This window comes from Lepidothrix coronata, unplaced genomic scaffold (assembly GCF_001604755.1).
Source record: "Lepidothrix coronata isolate B3197 unplaced genomic scaffold, Lepidothrix_coronata-1.0 Scaffold31, whole genome shotgun sequence".
NCBI lineage: Eukaryota > Metazoa > Chordata > Aves > Passeriformes > Pipridae > Lepidothrix > Lepidothrix coronata.
In genome coordinates, this window is record NW_016690211.1 from 1,451,662 (window position 1) to 1,469,235 (window position 17,574).

The 17,574-nt window shown below is 40.9% G+C and overlaps 1 protein-coding gene across 3 annotated transcripts; it reads right to left on the reverse strand.

Annotated features, from left to right (window-relative positions):
- Window positions 1-100: 100 nt before the first annotated feature.
- Window positions 101-15,257, reverse strand: AGXT2 (alanine--glyoxylate aminotransferase 2). Of its 3 annotated transcripts, none has more exons than XM_017811279.1 (14): window positions 15,199-15,257; window positions 13,604-13,689; window positions 12,999-13,183; window positions 12,580-12,703; window positions 11,628-11,722; window positions 10,405-10,498; window positions 9,319-9,412; window positions 8,219-8,319; window positions 7,076-7,168; window positions 6,231-6,363; window positions 5,087-5,175; window positions 3,454-3,603; window positions 2,391-2,489; window positions 101-924 (listed from the first exon to the last, which is right to left on the reverse strand). In XM_017811279.1, exons 1-14 carry the CDS (start codon window positions 15,227-15,229, stop codon window positions 814-816), a joined length of 1,485 nt encoding a protein of 494 aa, XP_017666768.1. In that variant the 5' UTR covers window positions 15,230-15,257; the 3' UTR covers window positions 101-813. The 3 variants fall into 3 exon arrangements, with proteins under 3 accessions (XP_017666768.1, XP_017666770.1, XP_017666769.1); XM_017811281.1 differs by lacking the exon at window positions 15,199-15,257 and adding an exon at window positions 14,946-15,064; XM_017811280.1 differs by lacking the exon at window positions 15,199-15,257 and adding an exon at window positions 14,572-14,712.
- Between the last annotated feature and the right edge of the window lie 2,317 nt (window positions 15,258-17,574).

Genomic DNA, 17,574 nt, shown 5'->3' on the forward strand with positions numbered 1-17,574 from the left:
TATAAATGCCTGGTTCTTGCTGACTATCCACAACACCTGTTTGTTTTTTTAATTGGAAACTGAAGTAAGCAGTAAACTAAAACATTAAAAACAGTGACTATGTAAGAAAGAAACAACATTTTATTTCACCAGCCAGAGTTTGCACCTTTGCTAAATGATTAATGGGTGTGCTGTGCAATCCCAAAAGCAGCAGGAGGAACAGAAAAGCATATTTTGGAGAAGGTGATGACTGGATTCTAATCCCCATGATAAAAATAATTTCTGTAATTAGAAACATTTCGGCTTTGTGCAAACTTTTAGTAGTGCTCTAATTACAGCGTATCCTTGTAGTCAGGGTACATAGTTTTAACTCTGAAACTTCCAGTTACCTTTTGCTTAGGGTGATTCTCAGCCAGAGATTGTGCTTATGTAAGTGAAATCTAACAGACTGAGACTGCTGGAGACTGGAGTCACTGGAGGGACTCTTTCTGTCACTCTAAAATTACCAATTTTGATGTGACTTTCACAGATGAAAGAAGCATATATGTCTGTGTCTTCATCTGACACTCAGTTAATCCAGTCAGGATTTTTGGATAAAGCCAAAATAGGTGTGTAGCTAATATAAACCTCCACTGTAGAACTGAACTGTGCGTTTACAAAACAGATTAGAGCATATTCTTTATTAAACACTGGATCTGTCAGAATGCTCTTGTGATACTGAACAAGTATTTAATTGTTAGACTATGATTTTCTTTTCCATTGTAGATTAGTTCCCAGTCTGGGTCACAAGTATCGGGGGTTGTGTGTGCATCCTACCAAGGAAACAAATCAAGTCTATTTTGCAGCTGCTCTTTCCATGTGTCTCTGTAAAGCAGTACGGAATACTTCCACAGCAAAGTCGACATCCTTTTTAGTAATGCACATAGGAGGCTTAATTCTAAATGTCTGAGGAGAGAGAAAAAAAGAAAAAGAAATCCTAAAAATGGTATGGAAAGAATACAGTTTCAAGCAGCCCATCTAGGTCAGCACACCCATTCTGCCCTAAAAAACTGTGGAAAAATAATACAGGAGAACAGCATAGCAGGGACTGAAGTTTATGATAAGTGCACTCTGAAGTGGGGCTGAATTTTGGACTTGACTGCATTTAATTGCATCTGACTCATGACTCTCCTCTTGATAACCTGACTGCCTCCACAAAAGACCTGAGTAGAGTAGGTCATGTCTGCAGCTCTGTTACTGCAGACAGAACTAGCGTAAAATCTCAGGTGGGTTTGTTTTAAGAAAGAACAGAGACAGATGTGTTTTCCTAACTGGCAGCTTTGCTGTAGGGAAAAGTGGTATCTGCTGAGAGTGCCAGCCTCTTGCATTGTGTCAGCTGATTTGGTGGTTTATTATAGGCTTTTTTTAAAGGCTTTTAAGAGAATGCTTTATGAATGAATCACTAAATACCATCCTTTAGTTAGGGTGCTATAGCTGGAAGGCATGTTGATCAGGAAGGGATATATGTACAGCTAAACTTGGCAAGAACATAGGCTCTTAAATCCAAGTGTTTGATCTATGTTTCCAAGAGTATTTAACTTCCATAAGAATCTTAAACTTCCAGTTTAAATTTTTCTGTCAGCATATCACAGGACTTAATACAGCAGAAGTGGAATAATGGCCTTTTCCCACTCACAGCCCTTACTGAAGCAAACACAGACAGACAGCCCTCTCATCAGACAGAATCAGACTTTACTACACTGAGCTGCAGTGTATTACCCATGTTCTGCTCTTGACTTGGGGAAGAACTGATGAGGAGACAGATGCAGTGTCTAATTTATTTTAGCCACCCTCCACCTATCTCACAGGGAAGCTGCTTCCCCTGTGTCAGAGGGCTGCACTGACCCAACCAGCCCTGAGGTACAGCATCCTCAACTGGTTGGGCTGATGCCCATTCACATGCAATTCTCACTTCTGCATTGCACTGCTGAACTTGCCATCAGCAATTTATATTTTTTAAATTACAAATAGAATGTTACCAGCTCCCCAGACTGAAAGAACTAGCAAAACCAGCCTTATTTTGTACTGACAAGTCAGGTGATAACCTAAGCTATAGCAAAGACTTAGCGGGCCTGCATATTGCTGACTTTCTCTAATTTACATAGACTTTGGTACTGTAGTACCTTGATATTCTAGGGGAAGTTGTCCTTCTAAAGGAGAACTCCAAGGCTTTGAGCTAGTCCAGCATACTTGAAAAGATTCAAATAACTCCTTCCCAATTTAAAAATACACAACATTAAACAGAGATACTTCCTAAGAGTATACTTTTTCTAGTTTATTTACTAAACTGAAGCTAATTTAACTTGTGGGAATCTCAGATGTAGTTCATGAGGACAGAAAATAAGCTTTATTTATAACCAGAGGTTCAATACCTGACTGTAGAGCCCTCCTCTGCCGATCAGAACCCCCATGTCTTTACAGTCCTCCCAGATCTGATCAACTTCTTCAGCTGGAAGAGGGCAGCGACTGTCCTAAGGAAAGCGAATATTAAACTTCACTTAGATATTCTAAATTAGTTCTATGGACAAGATGTCTATTCAGGTCTCTTCAATAAATCCCACTCTCAACTCTAGCTGAAAATGTTAGCATAACTCATCTGCTTTGATGAGTTTATGCAATTAAGGTACATGTCAGTGTTTACTCAAAGCTTGTGAAATGGTGGAATGATGGAAGGTTCTGGCTCATTTTTAGCCAGAGCCATGTTTTCTCACTTCGCTGGCTGCTTTTTAACAGAAAATATTCCTATGATTTTGTCCTAGTTAGGACAGCTGAGTTCATCATGGTATGGGTGTAACCCAAAACTGTGTATTCTATAGCCTTCCATGCCATTTCCCAGAAACTGTTGTCAATAGACTATTAGCACCTCTGCCCATAAGAGCCTGACTCCTCAGGCTATAGACTAGGTGTTAAGAGGCCTGTGAGATAGGAGGATGCTCTTACCTTTTATGGAACTCCCTGAGGGAAAGAACTGACCATTCCTGCCTGAACTGGAGAATATATAAACCTGGAGTTTTCAGAACTTTTCAACCACTCGTGGGATCCAGAAGGAAGACTGCAGCTCATCGCTCTCAACCTCAGCTGGACTGCAATCACCGCTTCTGACCAGACTGCAACAGCTCTCCCACCAGCAGGTTTTTCCCCTCTCCCTTTACTTTGGACTCAAGCGGGGCCCAGGGAACAGCACTTTGCTCATGCCCCCAAGGTACTGGGTTATACATTTGGGTTTTGTGGGTTAAGACCAATTGTTTGTTTGTATGATTGTACTTACTGTATTATTTTAATAAATTGTTATTCTGATTTTATAATCTCTCCTTTGAGTTGGGTTCATTACCCCTGCTGGTTAACTCTTAAACCAGCACAGATTTCAACTGAAATAAAACGTGATAAAACTTCCAATAGCACTGTAAACTGAAAGGAATAAAGTAAGACACTAACCTTATCTGTCACCATTTCTACTCCAATCATAAGTCCCTTGCCACGAACATCTCCAACAATCTTGAATTTATCCCGTAGTTTAGCTAACTCCAGCAGCATGTATGTTCCCACATCCTCACTGTTCTTTTGTAGACCGTCTTCTTCAATAGCCTGGTTAAAATAATGTACCATGACAGTGTTGCAGGAAAAGCTTCCAATACATTCTGTTAATCCCATTGAGCTTGACAACTGTATTTATCTCACTTCATTGTAGACTATGTTCCTTCATTACTGCAGTGCTTACAGTTTCCTTCTCTTACAAGCCCCTGATGGCATCAGAATACAATTGAACATAGTATTTTGATGTTTCTGTGGCATTTCTCACATTTAACTTATTATTTATGTTTAATCCGGTAATTCTTGCTCACATGTACTCATAACTGGAAAATACCTGACCAGAAGGATTATTTTCAACATCTCACCGAAATATTTTAATTCTTTCTCAGTATCATGAGAAGAATATATTAGACAAGACCTATCTGTGTGTACTAGGCAGCCTTTTAGGGAACAACTTCAGTGTTTCAATTATATTCATCCACTCTTGCCTTTTAATCACAATCTTTTCTTTGTTCCTTACTTTGCCCTCATTAGTCAAAGTTCTGATGTGCAGGCACATGTTGGCAGCAACACAGAAACTATTTATGAACATAATATCTGCATTAAGAAAAATCACATAAACACTCCTCCCCTCCCAATATAATTGCAGAAGATAAAGTGGTTGTTTCTCCTTTTCTTCTTCTTTTTCTTTTCTTTCAACTCCATTTTATTCTTCCTGAGTTTGACAATCTGCATAGAATTATTTCAGAGACAGGCTCCAAGTTATTTCAGAGTCAAAAGAATCTAAAATACTGATTCTTTCTTGTTTGTGAACTGTTTTTTCAAAACGTTTTTAGTTATATGATCATCCTTCTTATAAAATAGCTTAACCCCCCAAAAAACACTCAGGAAAGTAACATGAGTAGGAAGTGTAACTGTAATCTGGAACTGTAATCAAGTGAAATTCAGGAATGAATGGTCTGTATATGATCAAGACAAATTAAACCCACTGACTGATTTTCTACTGGATAATAAATGAAATTTTTCTGTTGTCTTTTTCATGAGAGATTTTTTTTCCAGAAGGAATTCTGACCTTAAGTATTTTTAACTGTCTGACCATTAAGGTTTTTTAGGCATAAGGTAAAAACTGTTGAGTTGAAACAATTTTGTTAAGCATGTGTGCTAGAAAATAGATCTGCTTTAGCTGAGGATTTGTGTAGTCCTATGAAATAGTTAGCTAATGTGTTTGAGAAAGTACTTTCTTACATTTTTATTAACGAAGTGAAGAGCCTCAGGGAGATAAAGATGGTTCTGAAAACATAATTAGAGGGCTCCTATTCTTGCTAGAGATTTGAAAATTTTTGCAATTAAACTAATCAGAATTTTTACTATGCATAGAGCACATTGGCCATGTGTGCATAATACATGCCTATGTTTATGCACTTTATACAGTTATTTAAAAAACTGCCCACATAGAACTTCACACATGTAAACATTTTCTATTTTTTGATACAAATGGAATTGTGGTGTATATAAATTTATATAATATTCTCCCTACATCAAGAACTGCAGCTCCAACTACGCAGGCCAAAGGGCTTCCTCCAAATGTATTAAAGTGAAGGTTTTGAGCCAAGGAATCTGCAATCTCTAGAAGAAAAAAGGACAACACTGATTACTCTTTCAGTTCATAGAATCATAGAATCATAGAATGGTTTGAGTTGAAAGGGACCTGAAAGCCCCCTGCCCTGGGCAGTTACACCTTCCACTAGACCAGGTTGCTCAGAGCCCCATCCAGCCTGGCCTTCAACACTTCAGATGTGGCATCCACAGCTTCTCTGGGCAACCTGTTCTTGTGACTCACCACCCTCACAGTAAAGAATTTTTTCTAATATCTAGTTTAAACCTACTCTCTTTCAGTTTGAAGCCATTCCCCCTTCTCCTGTCATTACATGCTTTTGTAAAAAGTCCCTTCACAGCTTTCTTGTACCAGAAGGCTGCAATTAGGTCACGCCAAAGCCTTGTCTTCTCCAGGCTGAACAAACAATCTCCCAGCTTTTCCTCACAGGAGAGGTGCTCCAGCCCTCTGGTCATCTTGCTGGCTTCCTCTGCCTTGTTTGGTAACTGTACTCACCTGCTTTAATTTTTAAGTTACATTTGCTGAGTGGTTCAGCCCTGATTCTACTGGAGACAATGCAGTAAGATTTCCTGGAAGCAGTCTGTGCAAAATATGACTATTTCCAAAAACTATAGTGTCTAGCAAATGCCAAAACAAAACTTTTTTTAAAAAGTCACACCTCCAACATATGCTGTCATCTGAGATCTACAAACTTTCTTCACTAGATTCAGCCATCCATTTGTATGACTCAAGCAGCTGGCTAACATGCTGGCTAACATTGATTAGTAAAATGTTGAATTCTGTAAGGATTTCCAGGCTCTGTTACCAGCTCTGTACATGACTCATGAGGTCATTCCTCCTTCAGTTTTACAAATAACCCCATTTAAATACAGCTTTGCACTAATATAGCACAACACTTGGTAAAACAAATGAGTAATGAGAATCCAATTCATTCGTCAAAAGATAGATGAGACAAAGATTATTAATAAAACTCAGCTTTTTGAACTCACATCTCTCAGTAAATAACTATTGTGCAGTATATTTTGTAATTACTCTTTTTTAAATCGTAGCGGAACAGAAAACATACCTTTGGTTGTAACAACAGCTGCCATTGGGAAGCCATTACCAATTCCTTTTGCCAAAGTAACTATGTCAGGGACTACATCATGTGTTTGGAATCCCCAGAAATGGCTACCTGTCCGTCCAAATCCTGTCTGTACCTTTCAAAAGAAAAATTCAGAGAAAATCCCCATCACACTCTACAATACATACTGATTTGCATTAAACTGCAACTACATTTGGAGTCAACTTATTCAGATGGCTCTGCACAAAATACTATTTATTGTAATTGGGTTTTTCTTTCATGTGATAACACGTCATCATGTCTTAGGCCTGGTGAGATGCACAAATAAGATGCAGATTCCATGTCAAAATGGTGAGGAAATGCAGATGCTTGTGACATTTAAAAGCAACTGCAAGACTGCTGATTTCTGCCACTGCAATGCTTGAGGTATATATCACAGTCACTTCAAAGCATTTGATACTATTTCAAAATAGTTTTAGCTAAGGAAATTCTATTTCTACAATGTACTTGCAGAGGTACAGAAATCAACTCTCTTCTATATTTTGTTACATTAACAACACTCATAGGAGGAACGGATATTGTGACAAACCTCACATCAAAACTGACATTTACTACCTGCATATTTGTGCATATTTACTGCTCCCAAAAGGTAAGGATTGAAGTCTTGCTACAAACATTACCTTTGCCTAAAATCAGAACAAAGGCAGTAAAAATTGGCAGGCTCCTATACCTAGAAAAATGTACCATATTAAACTATGAAGTGCATAGCATTTAATTTGGATCTTTCTGTGACAACTTTCAGAGGTAGCCCAAATTCTAGAGCTCTTATGTAAAAAAACCCAACTCACTTCATCTGCGATACAAATGCCCCCTCTTTCCCGTATCAGTTGATAAGCTTCTTTTAAGAAATTTCTTGGGTACTGAACAGCTCCATTAACACCCTGGCAAGAGAAAAAGACAATGTCTCCAGGAACAAAAAAGGAAACAGGAATTCCACTTAAGAAAAAAACGTTGGAGCCCTCAGGTAATAGCAAGACTTGTCTCAAGCTTCTGGCTTCCGCAATGAAACTGCTTCAGAAAGCTTCTGCTCAGGTCATTCATTCCCATTCCACAGTGCTGTCTGCTGTTCCTTAGTTGTGCTGGTATATATGTTTGTGAGGCCACACCATGAACTGGGTCACTCTAAGGCCCAGTCAAGTAACACTAAACTGCCAAAACAAGGACTTTGAAAACCTAAACACAGCGAGACTCAGAAACTGTGTTCAATGACAAAGTTGAGCAGAGAATTCACATTCCTTCTTTGGTTAATTTGTTTAGAATATTGTTTCCTCAATTTCTTTTTACCTTGACAGTTTTCATTTGGATCAGAAATCCAATTCCATACTACACCTGAACTGTAAAGCAAAACCAGAGAACTGTTTCAATTTTCTTTGAGGTCACAATTCTCACACTTTTTTTTTCTTGCCTGAGATAAATTCTTCACTTTTCCTACTGAAGAATCACACTATTCTGAATCACCTATTCTGAACATAAGGTGAAACACTAAGAGAACAAATCCTGTGGCCATCACTTGCTGGAAAGCTGTTAAAAATATAGTGGACAACATGACTGGGAAGATGTGGAAGGTGTTTCAGTTAAAGTTTACAGAAACAGTAGAGAGAAAAGCAGTATGAAAATTGGAAGAAGGTATTAGAAATGAAACAATAGCATGCATCATACTCACTATTTAAATGGAGAAAAAATGTGTATGTTTAATCATGATTCTGTGTACAGCTCCATGAGCAAAATTCCAGCTCCACTGAAATCAGTGACAAAAGCTGAAATTTTAAGGCAGTGCATCCAATCTTTCAAACATTTCAGGGGTTTAAGGCGTTAAAAAATTATAATAAAAATCAGCAAAAGACTATGTTCATGATGTAGCTGAAGAATATATGATTTGAGTATTTCACATCATTCGTGCTATCACAACTGAGAAATGGCAAACTACCTACTTGAATTGGTTCAGCAATAAATCCAGCTACTGTCTTAGGCACTGAGGTGTTCAGAGTATCTTTGAACTGTTCAATGTACTGGTCTTTTGCATGACATACACCTGTTTACAGGGAAAACAGTTTAAAGGGAATTTATTTAATACGATACAAAACTAGCTTCAAAACGTGAAATTACACATCTAAGCGACAAGTATTTTCTGACTACATGGTAAGTATCACCTCTCAAATACACTGTAAAAGGCTAAACATTAAAGGAGAGTGTCCCTTCTTTTCTTTTAAACCATGTATACTCTCAGAAATGCCAGTTCCAAAACAGCAAAGCAAAGCTGACAGACAATAAGACTCATTATACAGGTCAGTATCACCTCCAGCAGCAGAAGGTATAAGCAGATATTTTCTCAGAGGTTAATACACATCATTATAAGACACAAAGTGTCCTTAGGTTAGTGCAGGTACAAGGATTCTGGAGAACACAGCTGCATATCAGTCTACACTGAAATAAAGAACAGAATAATTAGTATAAGCAATGCTCCCATTCACTAGGGAGGGTAGAACTAAAAAGAAAACATTCTCCTACATATGCATGTGAATTAAAATATTAAAGAATGCTTTCTGAAAAAGTGGATAAAAATTATTGTAATTGTTGTTAACAGCAGAGCAGTAGAGGAGCTTTCACATTGTGTTGTTTATGGGATGTTTTGTCCCATATAAGACTTTTGCCTATCACTGGCTTCAGGTTGTCCCTAGTATTTCCCTTATTCCAAAAGCTGGAAAGCTGTGAAAACTTCAGAAAACACCATCAACACTTCTGTTCTTCCAGATGTGTTAAACTGAGTTGCACAACTTCCAGAATTGATCACGACAAATACTGGAAACAAAGGCTGGGATTTCAAGAAGAAATCTGACAATGAGGCATCACCTGCCTCAAATTTTTCTCATTGAGAAGTAGGGTCCTAAGATTCTCTGCAATATTTTCTTTGGTTATCCTTGCAAATCCTAATCAGACATCTACTTTTCTTGAGAAGGTAACTAGAACCTATTTTCACAGCTCTCTAATATTCTCTGATCTAAAAGCCAAAAGCTTTTTGTCATTGACCAACCTTCAGGACAGCTGCATTTTCGAACTGTTTGCACTGGAGAATCTCTACAAAAGCTGCCTCCCCATGGACCACGAAAAACATCTGGCAACATTGTCTGTCAAGCATAAAAGAAATAGCTACAGCTTTGATGACACCTTTCTAAGAGGTCTTTTGATCTAATGACTAATGACAAAACAAAGAAGAGTTGGGAATAACTCCAAACTTCCCCCTCACAAATTCGTAGAAAAGGAACAGTTTTGGAACAAACAAGTTTATTCCAGCAACAGTCACTCAATTGATTTTTTTTCATTGTTTTGTTCTTTAACTTAGTCAGCCTAGTGGTTATCTAAGATTAATGCCAACATTTTAAGAGTTGCTGGCAGTATTTCGATAATCTTGAAGTACAAAAAAAATATGCAAAATAGAGGTAGGCAGGCAGACCTAGCACAGTGAACTCCAGCTTTTTAATCCTTGCTGCTGATGAAATACCACATGACTTGAGGCAACTCACTGAGACAGGTTGGGAAGCTGCTATAAATGAGCCTTCCTATAGTCAGTGCTGTGGCTGAGCTATCACCAGTACAGACTGGAGCTGCAGTGCCAGGTTACTCCCATCTGCTCAAGGGTAGGGAGATAAAGCATTGCCATTTAACCCCAAAGGATCTACTTAACAGATATGTCTCCTGTCTTGCTGAAATAGGGTTTCTTTTCATTACAAGGAAGGATCTGCTTCAGACAATCTGAAAGCAGCTTTGCACAAAACTGCCAAAACAAACTCGAGAAAAGGTGTTCTGAGGATTATTATTTTGCTCCTTACCTACACTTCCATTCAAGCACCAAGCATGAAACTGCAAATCATGACCCCTTATGTTATGGCTGTCCCAAATCCAAATTAGCCTAAGTAACTACACAGAGAAGAAATGGGGACTCTGGTCCCTGTTGAACTTACACAGCAGAAACAGCTACAGTGCAGTTTAGTCAGTGACCATAAAGCACTTGAGGGCAGAAAACATACTAATTGTTGAAATATTCAAATATACTGTTAGCTACCCAGATTATTATAAATAAATAAATAAACAAACAAATAAATAAATAAATCTATCTCACTGTTGTACAGCCAAAGCCATTGGCAACACCATGCTTATAGGGACCAAGAGATGTCAAACCCAGTGTGTAAGGGCTGGCTCCGTGGTAGGCTCCTCTGTTCAAACAAAGCAGATGAACATTATTCATTTCCAAGAAGAGTCTGAAGCAATATTAGTTCTGAGAAGGCATGTTTCTGAGCTACAAATTATGGGGGGAAATGTGCATTGTTGCACTCAAAACAAGAAGATTCCTACTGCCATTTTTTGCTGTGGTTTTCGAAGATCAATGATTGCCCAACTGCAGTGGTTTCCTGCAATTTCAAATGTTAAAATTGTGAGGTAATGTTTGCAAGGAGAAGAGAACAATGATTGGAACCAACAGCAATTCAGATAGTGTCTCAGCAAGTTCTGCTGTAGCACCTGAGCCCTGCAGAGCAAACATCTCTGTCCTTTTAATCTTGGAAACCACTGCTCTCTCCAACAGATGTTGCCAATCATTAAGCTGCATGGTGGTTTGCTGTTAGTTTTATACACAAATCAAAAGTTCATTAATGAGAATATACAAGCAAGGGGGGTACCCAGTGTTAACAAACACAATAACAGAAAAATACAGCTCTTCATAACACAGCCTTCTATTTTAATATTTGAGGCTCCCTGGGATACACAGCAAAGAGAACTGCTTACACTGGTGCTTGTATTGTACTGGTGCTCACCCCTGCACCACTTCTGTCATTAAGCCAGAAGAGCTGTTTGTGTACTTGTGCAGTGAACTGTTGTTCATGGCTCTGGCAGAAAAACAAGGCAACAAAACGAACAAAACAAAAAAATCCTTTCACCACTTAAACTTTCAGCCAGAGCAGTTCCCTGATGAGGTTCACTACTCCACTGTTCCAGAGGTACATTTGCACCTCCACAGGGGCATGTGAAATGAAGTGAGCGGCAATTGCTGAATCTCGCTCTGGGCCTGAACAAAGGTCCACCAAAGCACACCTTGGACACAGAGACCTGACCAGTTTCAAAGTAATATAAGCAAAAATTGTGGGTTGTGTTTTTACTGCAAACTAGTCTGAACGTACTGTATCAAAACTTCAACTCCCCTTCAACTCCTCTTTGTCAGCTAAAATAATTTTATAGCATTCTTTTTTGCAGACCTGGAGTTAAACAGTTCCCTATTACTTCTTGATTTAGGCACACAGAGACTGATCACACACACAAAGAAATTTTGCAGAGATCTATCAGCATTACCTGAAAGAGATGATGTCGAAGTAACGGGTGTGTAGCCTTGCCATGAACATGGCTAAATCATTGGCCTCCGACCCACTGTTGGTCAGGTAAACCACCTGTGGGAGACAGCACACAACCCTGTTGGGCATCAGACCATGTCACTTTGTAACATGATGAGCTAAAACCTATCACTGCCACAGGGGGCGACTTCACCACCATAAACTTGTTGCCCTTACAGTATAGATGAGAAGTAAGATCAAACTGATGTGCTCAGAAAGAGTACAGAAAAATCTGAGAGAGTTTCAGTATACGGATTTTCCTAAGACAGAATACTGGTGGGTTTCACTTTATAGGTTTTCCTAAAATGGAATACTGAGGGAAAGAAACTAATGCCTTTGGTCCAACTGAACATGACGATTTTATTTTACTTTTTTTTACCCTCCTTCAATCTTTAAAACTGCAATAGCTTCATACTCTTTTGCTAGTCCAGTTTCATTTTGTCACCAGTTTATTTTACCTGAAAACAAAAATTATTTTTCTTACTGTTTCTCTGCATATGAAATGTGACATTTTTGTGGTTTATTTATTTAAATGTCAGTAAAGCTCACTACGTAAAATACTGTAAAATACTTTTCACTGTGACTTTTCATGAGATCAAGCAAATAAGGCTGGCTGCATATAAGAATAGTTAAAATCTTCTTAGTTTTTTCTGTAATTTTTGAGCTGGCAATGCCTCTTCATAATGATGAATGGAGGGAGAAAACAAACAGAATGGGAGCTTGGGATATTATGCTTGTCTACATTTAGGTCTAAAGAAAAGGCCGTGAGGGTCATCATGCTCTTTATCTGGGAGTCTGTAGTCCCCATAAAGGTTTTCTCTCTACAATTATCATGGTTCTTATTTATTTAAGAAATATTTCACATAAACAGACACCCTCTTCACCAGCCCCTGCTCCTGTCAGAAGCAAAGTACCTTCAGTGGATCTGGAAGAAGGGAAGTCAGCTTTTCAGCATACTCGTGGATTGATGGGTGCATGTAGATATTAGTGGTGTGCCACAGGCGAGCAAGCTGTTTCTGGGTAGCCATAGTTACCTTCCTGCATGCAGCACAAGACAAAGGAATTCAATTCCTCACACATTCCACACTCATACATGCACACACCTATGTGTTATTAATTCTGCAAATGCTGCACCATTTGCCAGGTGGATGCACAAGCAGACCAAATTAATGAATTCTTCAAAACATAGCAGAAGTCAAAACTTAATGTAAGTGATACATGAAATTCAGTAAATTATGTTCTGGTTTTAGGCTCACAGATTAATGAGGAACAAAACCTACATGGGTATCTCTTCCTGTATTTTCTACCATAAATCAAAATGCAACATACTTACGGGTGACAGTGACCAACACTGACAGTGACAATTCCAGCAAAAAGATCAAGATATCTTCGTCCTTCATAATCAAACAACCATTGCATATGCCCTTGATGCAGCAACAATGGCTTCTTGTAATACATTCTCAGTGAAGGAGCAATATTTTGTTCACGAATCTTCTGCATACGTTCATACGGATAGGACTGAGTGGAATAGAAAAGTCAGTACCTGCTCATGCTTTCTAAAGATCCAGACTAATGGAATTGTAATGGAACACACAGATTACAGCTCTCTAGAGCTGTTGTTCACAGAACTAAGATTTTAACAAATTCTGGCACACAGAAGGTTCTACAAACCTCTGAAACTCAGCTTTGGAAGGAAGACTGGTGTTCTGCGTATTCCTTACAGGTTTTCAAATGAACAATGTAGAATTACAGATTTGTCACACAGGTACATCTACAGGTTACAAACAGGTTATATCCTGGTTGTAACAGTTCAGCTTTACTCAAAGAAGCAAATTTTATAATCATATTTAATGCACTGACTATTTATAGCAGATGAGCCTATCACTCAAACCCAGTAATGGGCTTTTATTTAAATTTAGTGCAGTATGCATGACTTACTTTGTATTTTTCAGGTACAAAATCACAAGGAGGCATTTTTGCACGTGTGGAGACAGAGCTTTTCCATTTCTGCTGCCTGAAGGCAACTACAAAATAGTAAGAGAATTATCAAACATTTAGCAAAGTGCACATCTGAAAGAGTTTCTCAATGAGCTTGTTCAGAGAACACACAGACTACAGCAAAAGCAAGTTTTGGAGGGTTTTTTTGTCCAAGAAACTTTCTTTGGGGAAAAATAAGTAGCATCTTTGTAAGGGCAAAATATATGTAAATTTAAAAAAAATATAATTTTTTCCTAATCCACTAAAATTCAGTTTTCAGTTTCACATGGACTTTTACTTTGACAGAAAAAAACTTTAAAAAATGTTTCTAATACAAATTCTTATCTGGAAGCATAAGAGAGAACAAGCATTCTCTGCAAGGACATGAGGCAGGAGCCCAGGGTGGCTGCAGCAGAGGCAGTGCCCTCAGGGAGCAGGGCACAGGCCCAACAGATCTGAACAAGGTTAGCAAATCAGAGTTCACTGAGAACGCCCCACATAAGTGGAAATTAATTAGGTCCAGAGTCCACCCAGGGCACTCAGTCAGGAGCAGCAGCAGATGAGGCCAGAGACAGGGGTGGTGACAAGGCTACACCCTAAGTTCAAGGTCCATCTGGGAGGCAGCGACAAGAGCTGGACTGGTGGCAAGGCAAGGCTCATGGCACAGCTGAAGCAGGGGTCTGAAAGTGCAGAGCTGAGTTGAAACAGGGCTCCTGGGCAGTGAATACAGGCAGAGGCCCTGAGTGAGGCTGATCAGGGCAGCCCAGGCATGCTTAGAGCTCTGTCAACTCCCACTGCCATCTTCCATTTTCTCTCCAGAATCCTGGGAGCATCACACTGTCCTGCCTCTCATTTAACTGCAAGTGCAATTTAGCAAGTATCACAAAGAGATACCTGATTGCCCAGAGGGGTTCTGGAGTCTCACTCACCAGGGATATTTAAGAACTGTCTCAAGAACCAGTGCAATCCTGTGCCTTGTGCTCAGGGACGACCCTGCTTGAGCAGGGATGTTGGACCAGGTGACCCACTGTGATCCCTTGCAATCTGACCCATTCTGTGATTATGTGATTCTGTGAAGAGTTATTTAAAAACAGTCTCTTTCTGCACCTCGAACAATATCTGCTCAGAGCTACACATTTGCTTCTAAAAGCCTAAGGTTTTAAAAAATTTAGATGTAACGACTAAAGAATAAAATTTCCTGAAATAAATTACATACACTGTCAATCCTCTTACCACCACTTAGAGCGCTAATGAATTAATCATCAGCAAGAGTTCAATCTCAAAAAATTAATTGAGATCCTACCAGTTAGGGAAGTTCTGCCCTTGGAATTCTTGGAAGGGATCTGCAGCTACACCGAAGCGGCTTCCCCCCGCCCGCCTCCACGTCCAGGCAGGGTGTCTGTACCACCGAACGCAAACCCGCTCGGAGCGGGGTCCCGGATCGCGAACAGACCCGCCGCATCGCGCCCCCAACGCGACCCCTCGGCCCCCCAAGGCCCCGCTTAGGGAGGGCTCGGGCAGCCGTGTCCCCCCGTCCCGCCCAGCCGGTCCCTCACCGCTGCCCAGCGTCCCCGGCCGCCGCGCCATGTCCGCCCTCAGCGGGCCGCGGCACCGCCCCCACACGTGCCCGGGAGCGCCGCGGAGGCACCGAGCTGGGCCCCGGTGTCATCCTGTGCTGTGCCCCGCTGTCACCCTGTGCTGTGCCCTGGTGTCATCCCATGCTGTCCTCTGGTGTCATCCCGTGCTGTGCCCTGGTGTCATCCCGTGCTGTGCCCTGGTGTCATCCTGTGCTGTCTCCCTGGTGTCACCCTGTACTGTCCTCTAGTGTCATCCTGTGCTCTCCCTCTGGTGTCATTCCATGCTGTATCACTGGTGGCATCCCATGCTGTCCCCCTGGTGTGATTGCATGTTGTGCCTCCTGTGTCATCCTGTGCTCTCCCATCATCCTAAGCTGTTTTCTGGCATGCAACTCTGACTTTTGGTTGAAGCCTGACCCCTTCAGAGGGACCTCAATAGATTGGAGAGATGGGCAGAGAGGAACAGTTTGAAGTTCGACGAGAGCAAATTCTGGATCCTGAATCTGAGGAGGAATAACCCCGAGCAACACACAGGCTGGGGACCAACCTCCTGGAAAGCAGCTCTATGGAGGAGCTGTGGGTCCTGGTGGACAACAAGGTGTCCCTGAGCCAGCAGCATGCCCTTGTGGCCAAGAAAGCCAATGGAATCCTGGAGTGCATTAGGAAGAGCATTGCCAACTGGTCAAGGGAGATGATCCTGTCCCTGTGCTCAGCCCTGGAGAGGCCACATCTGGAGTGCTGTGTCCAGTTCTGGGCTTCTCAGTACAAGGGAGACATAGAGGTCCTGCAGCAGGTCCTGCAAAGAGCTACAAAGATCATTAAGGGACTGAAGCATCTCTCTTGTGAAGAAAGGCTGAGGGAACTGGGACTGTTTAGCCTCAAGAAGAGACAACTGAGACAACCTACCTCATCAATATCTATAAGTATCTAAAGGGAGGGTGTCAGGAGGACAGAGCCAGGCTCTGATCAGTGATGCCAACAGATAGAAAAAGAGGCAGTGGGCAGAAACTGATGCACAGAAAGTTCCCCCTGAATATGAGGAAGAACTTCTTTACTGTGTGGGTAACTGTGTGCTGGAACAGGCTGCCCAGAGGGAAGACTCTGGGAGTCTCCCACACTGGCGATATTCAAGGACCATCTGGACACAATCCTGTGCAATGTGCTCTAGGATAGCCCAGCATGAGCAGGGAGGTGGGACCAGGTGATCTACTGTGGTCCCTTCCAACCTGACCCATTCTGTGATCCTGTTATGTCAAATACAGCCAGGTGGATGAGGAGAAATTGAGAGACATTGTGAGATGGTCACTGCTGACCCATTTCTTATTTTTTTTGGTTCTGCTTCATGGGCAAAGAGATCTAACACAATCTCCTACAAGGACGGAAGAAATGGGAAGCTCTACTGCCTTCCTTCATTACCTTCCAGTAATGGAGGTGGTTTAATCCCAACCATCAACCCAACCCTACACAGCCACTCGCTTCCCTACCAGTGGGACTGGAGAGAGAATTGGAAGAGTAAAAGCTAGAAAACTCATGGGTTGAGATAAAGACGGTTTAATAGGGAAAGGAAAGACCACAGACACAAGGAAAGCAAACCAAGGAATTGATTCACTGCTTCCCATGGGCAGGCACGTATTCAGCCATCTTCAGGAGAGCAAGGCCCCATCACACATAATGGTTACTTGGGAAGACAAATTCCTTCACTCCGAATGTTCCCTCTTTACTCAGTATTTTATATACTGAGCATGATATCATATGGTATGGAATATCCCTTTTGTCAGTTGGAATCACCTGTCCCAGCTGTGTCTCCTCCCAGCCTCCCATGCACCCCCAACTTCCTTGCCAGTATGGCAGTACAAAAAGCAGAAGAGGCCTTGGATCTGTGTAAGCCCAGCTTAACAATAACAAAAGCCTCATACCAGGCAGTCTGAAGAAAATTAACTCTGCCCCAGCCAAAAGCAGCACATCTTTGTAATACTAGAAGAACTAAGGCTCAACAATGGGTTTCCTAGAATGGCAATTGGCATACACTGTAACTAGACACAGTTGACAATGAGAGGTATTTCACAGGTTTTGGTGACCCTGGCTGCTCCTAAAGCAGAAGGCTGAAGACACCTACCCTCGAGGGCAGCCCCAGTTCTGCAGGAAAACTGCCTGATGTTGTTGCAATGCATCAGAGATTTGTACCTTTTACTAACCAGGGCAGTGCTTACATACCTTAGGATGCCTGAATGCTCAGCCCTTCCCAATCAAATTTTACTTTCACTAACTTGAAATCCCTTAACTTCGGTGATAATTTTCATGAATACAAGACTCATAAAGAAGCATAAAAATTGTGACCTGGTGGGTGACCCACCT

Coding starts and splice junctions, on each gene's coding strand:
- AGXT2 (XM_017811279.1), bottom strand. CDS start 15,229: ATGGCGCGGCGGCCGGGGACGCTGGGCAGCG. Junction 12,704..12,998: donor AGTGTTGGTCACTGTCACCC/GTAAGTATGTTG, acceptor TGCTGCATGCAG/GAAGGTAACTATGGCTACCC. Junction 11,723..12,579: donor TTCTTCCAGATCCACTGAAG/GTACTTTGCTTC, acceptor TGTCTCCCACAG/GTGGTTTACCTGACCAACAG.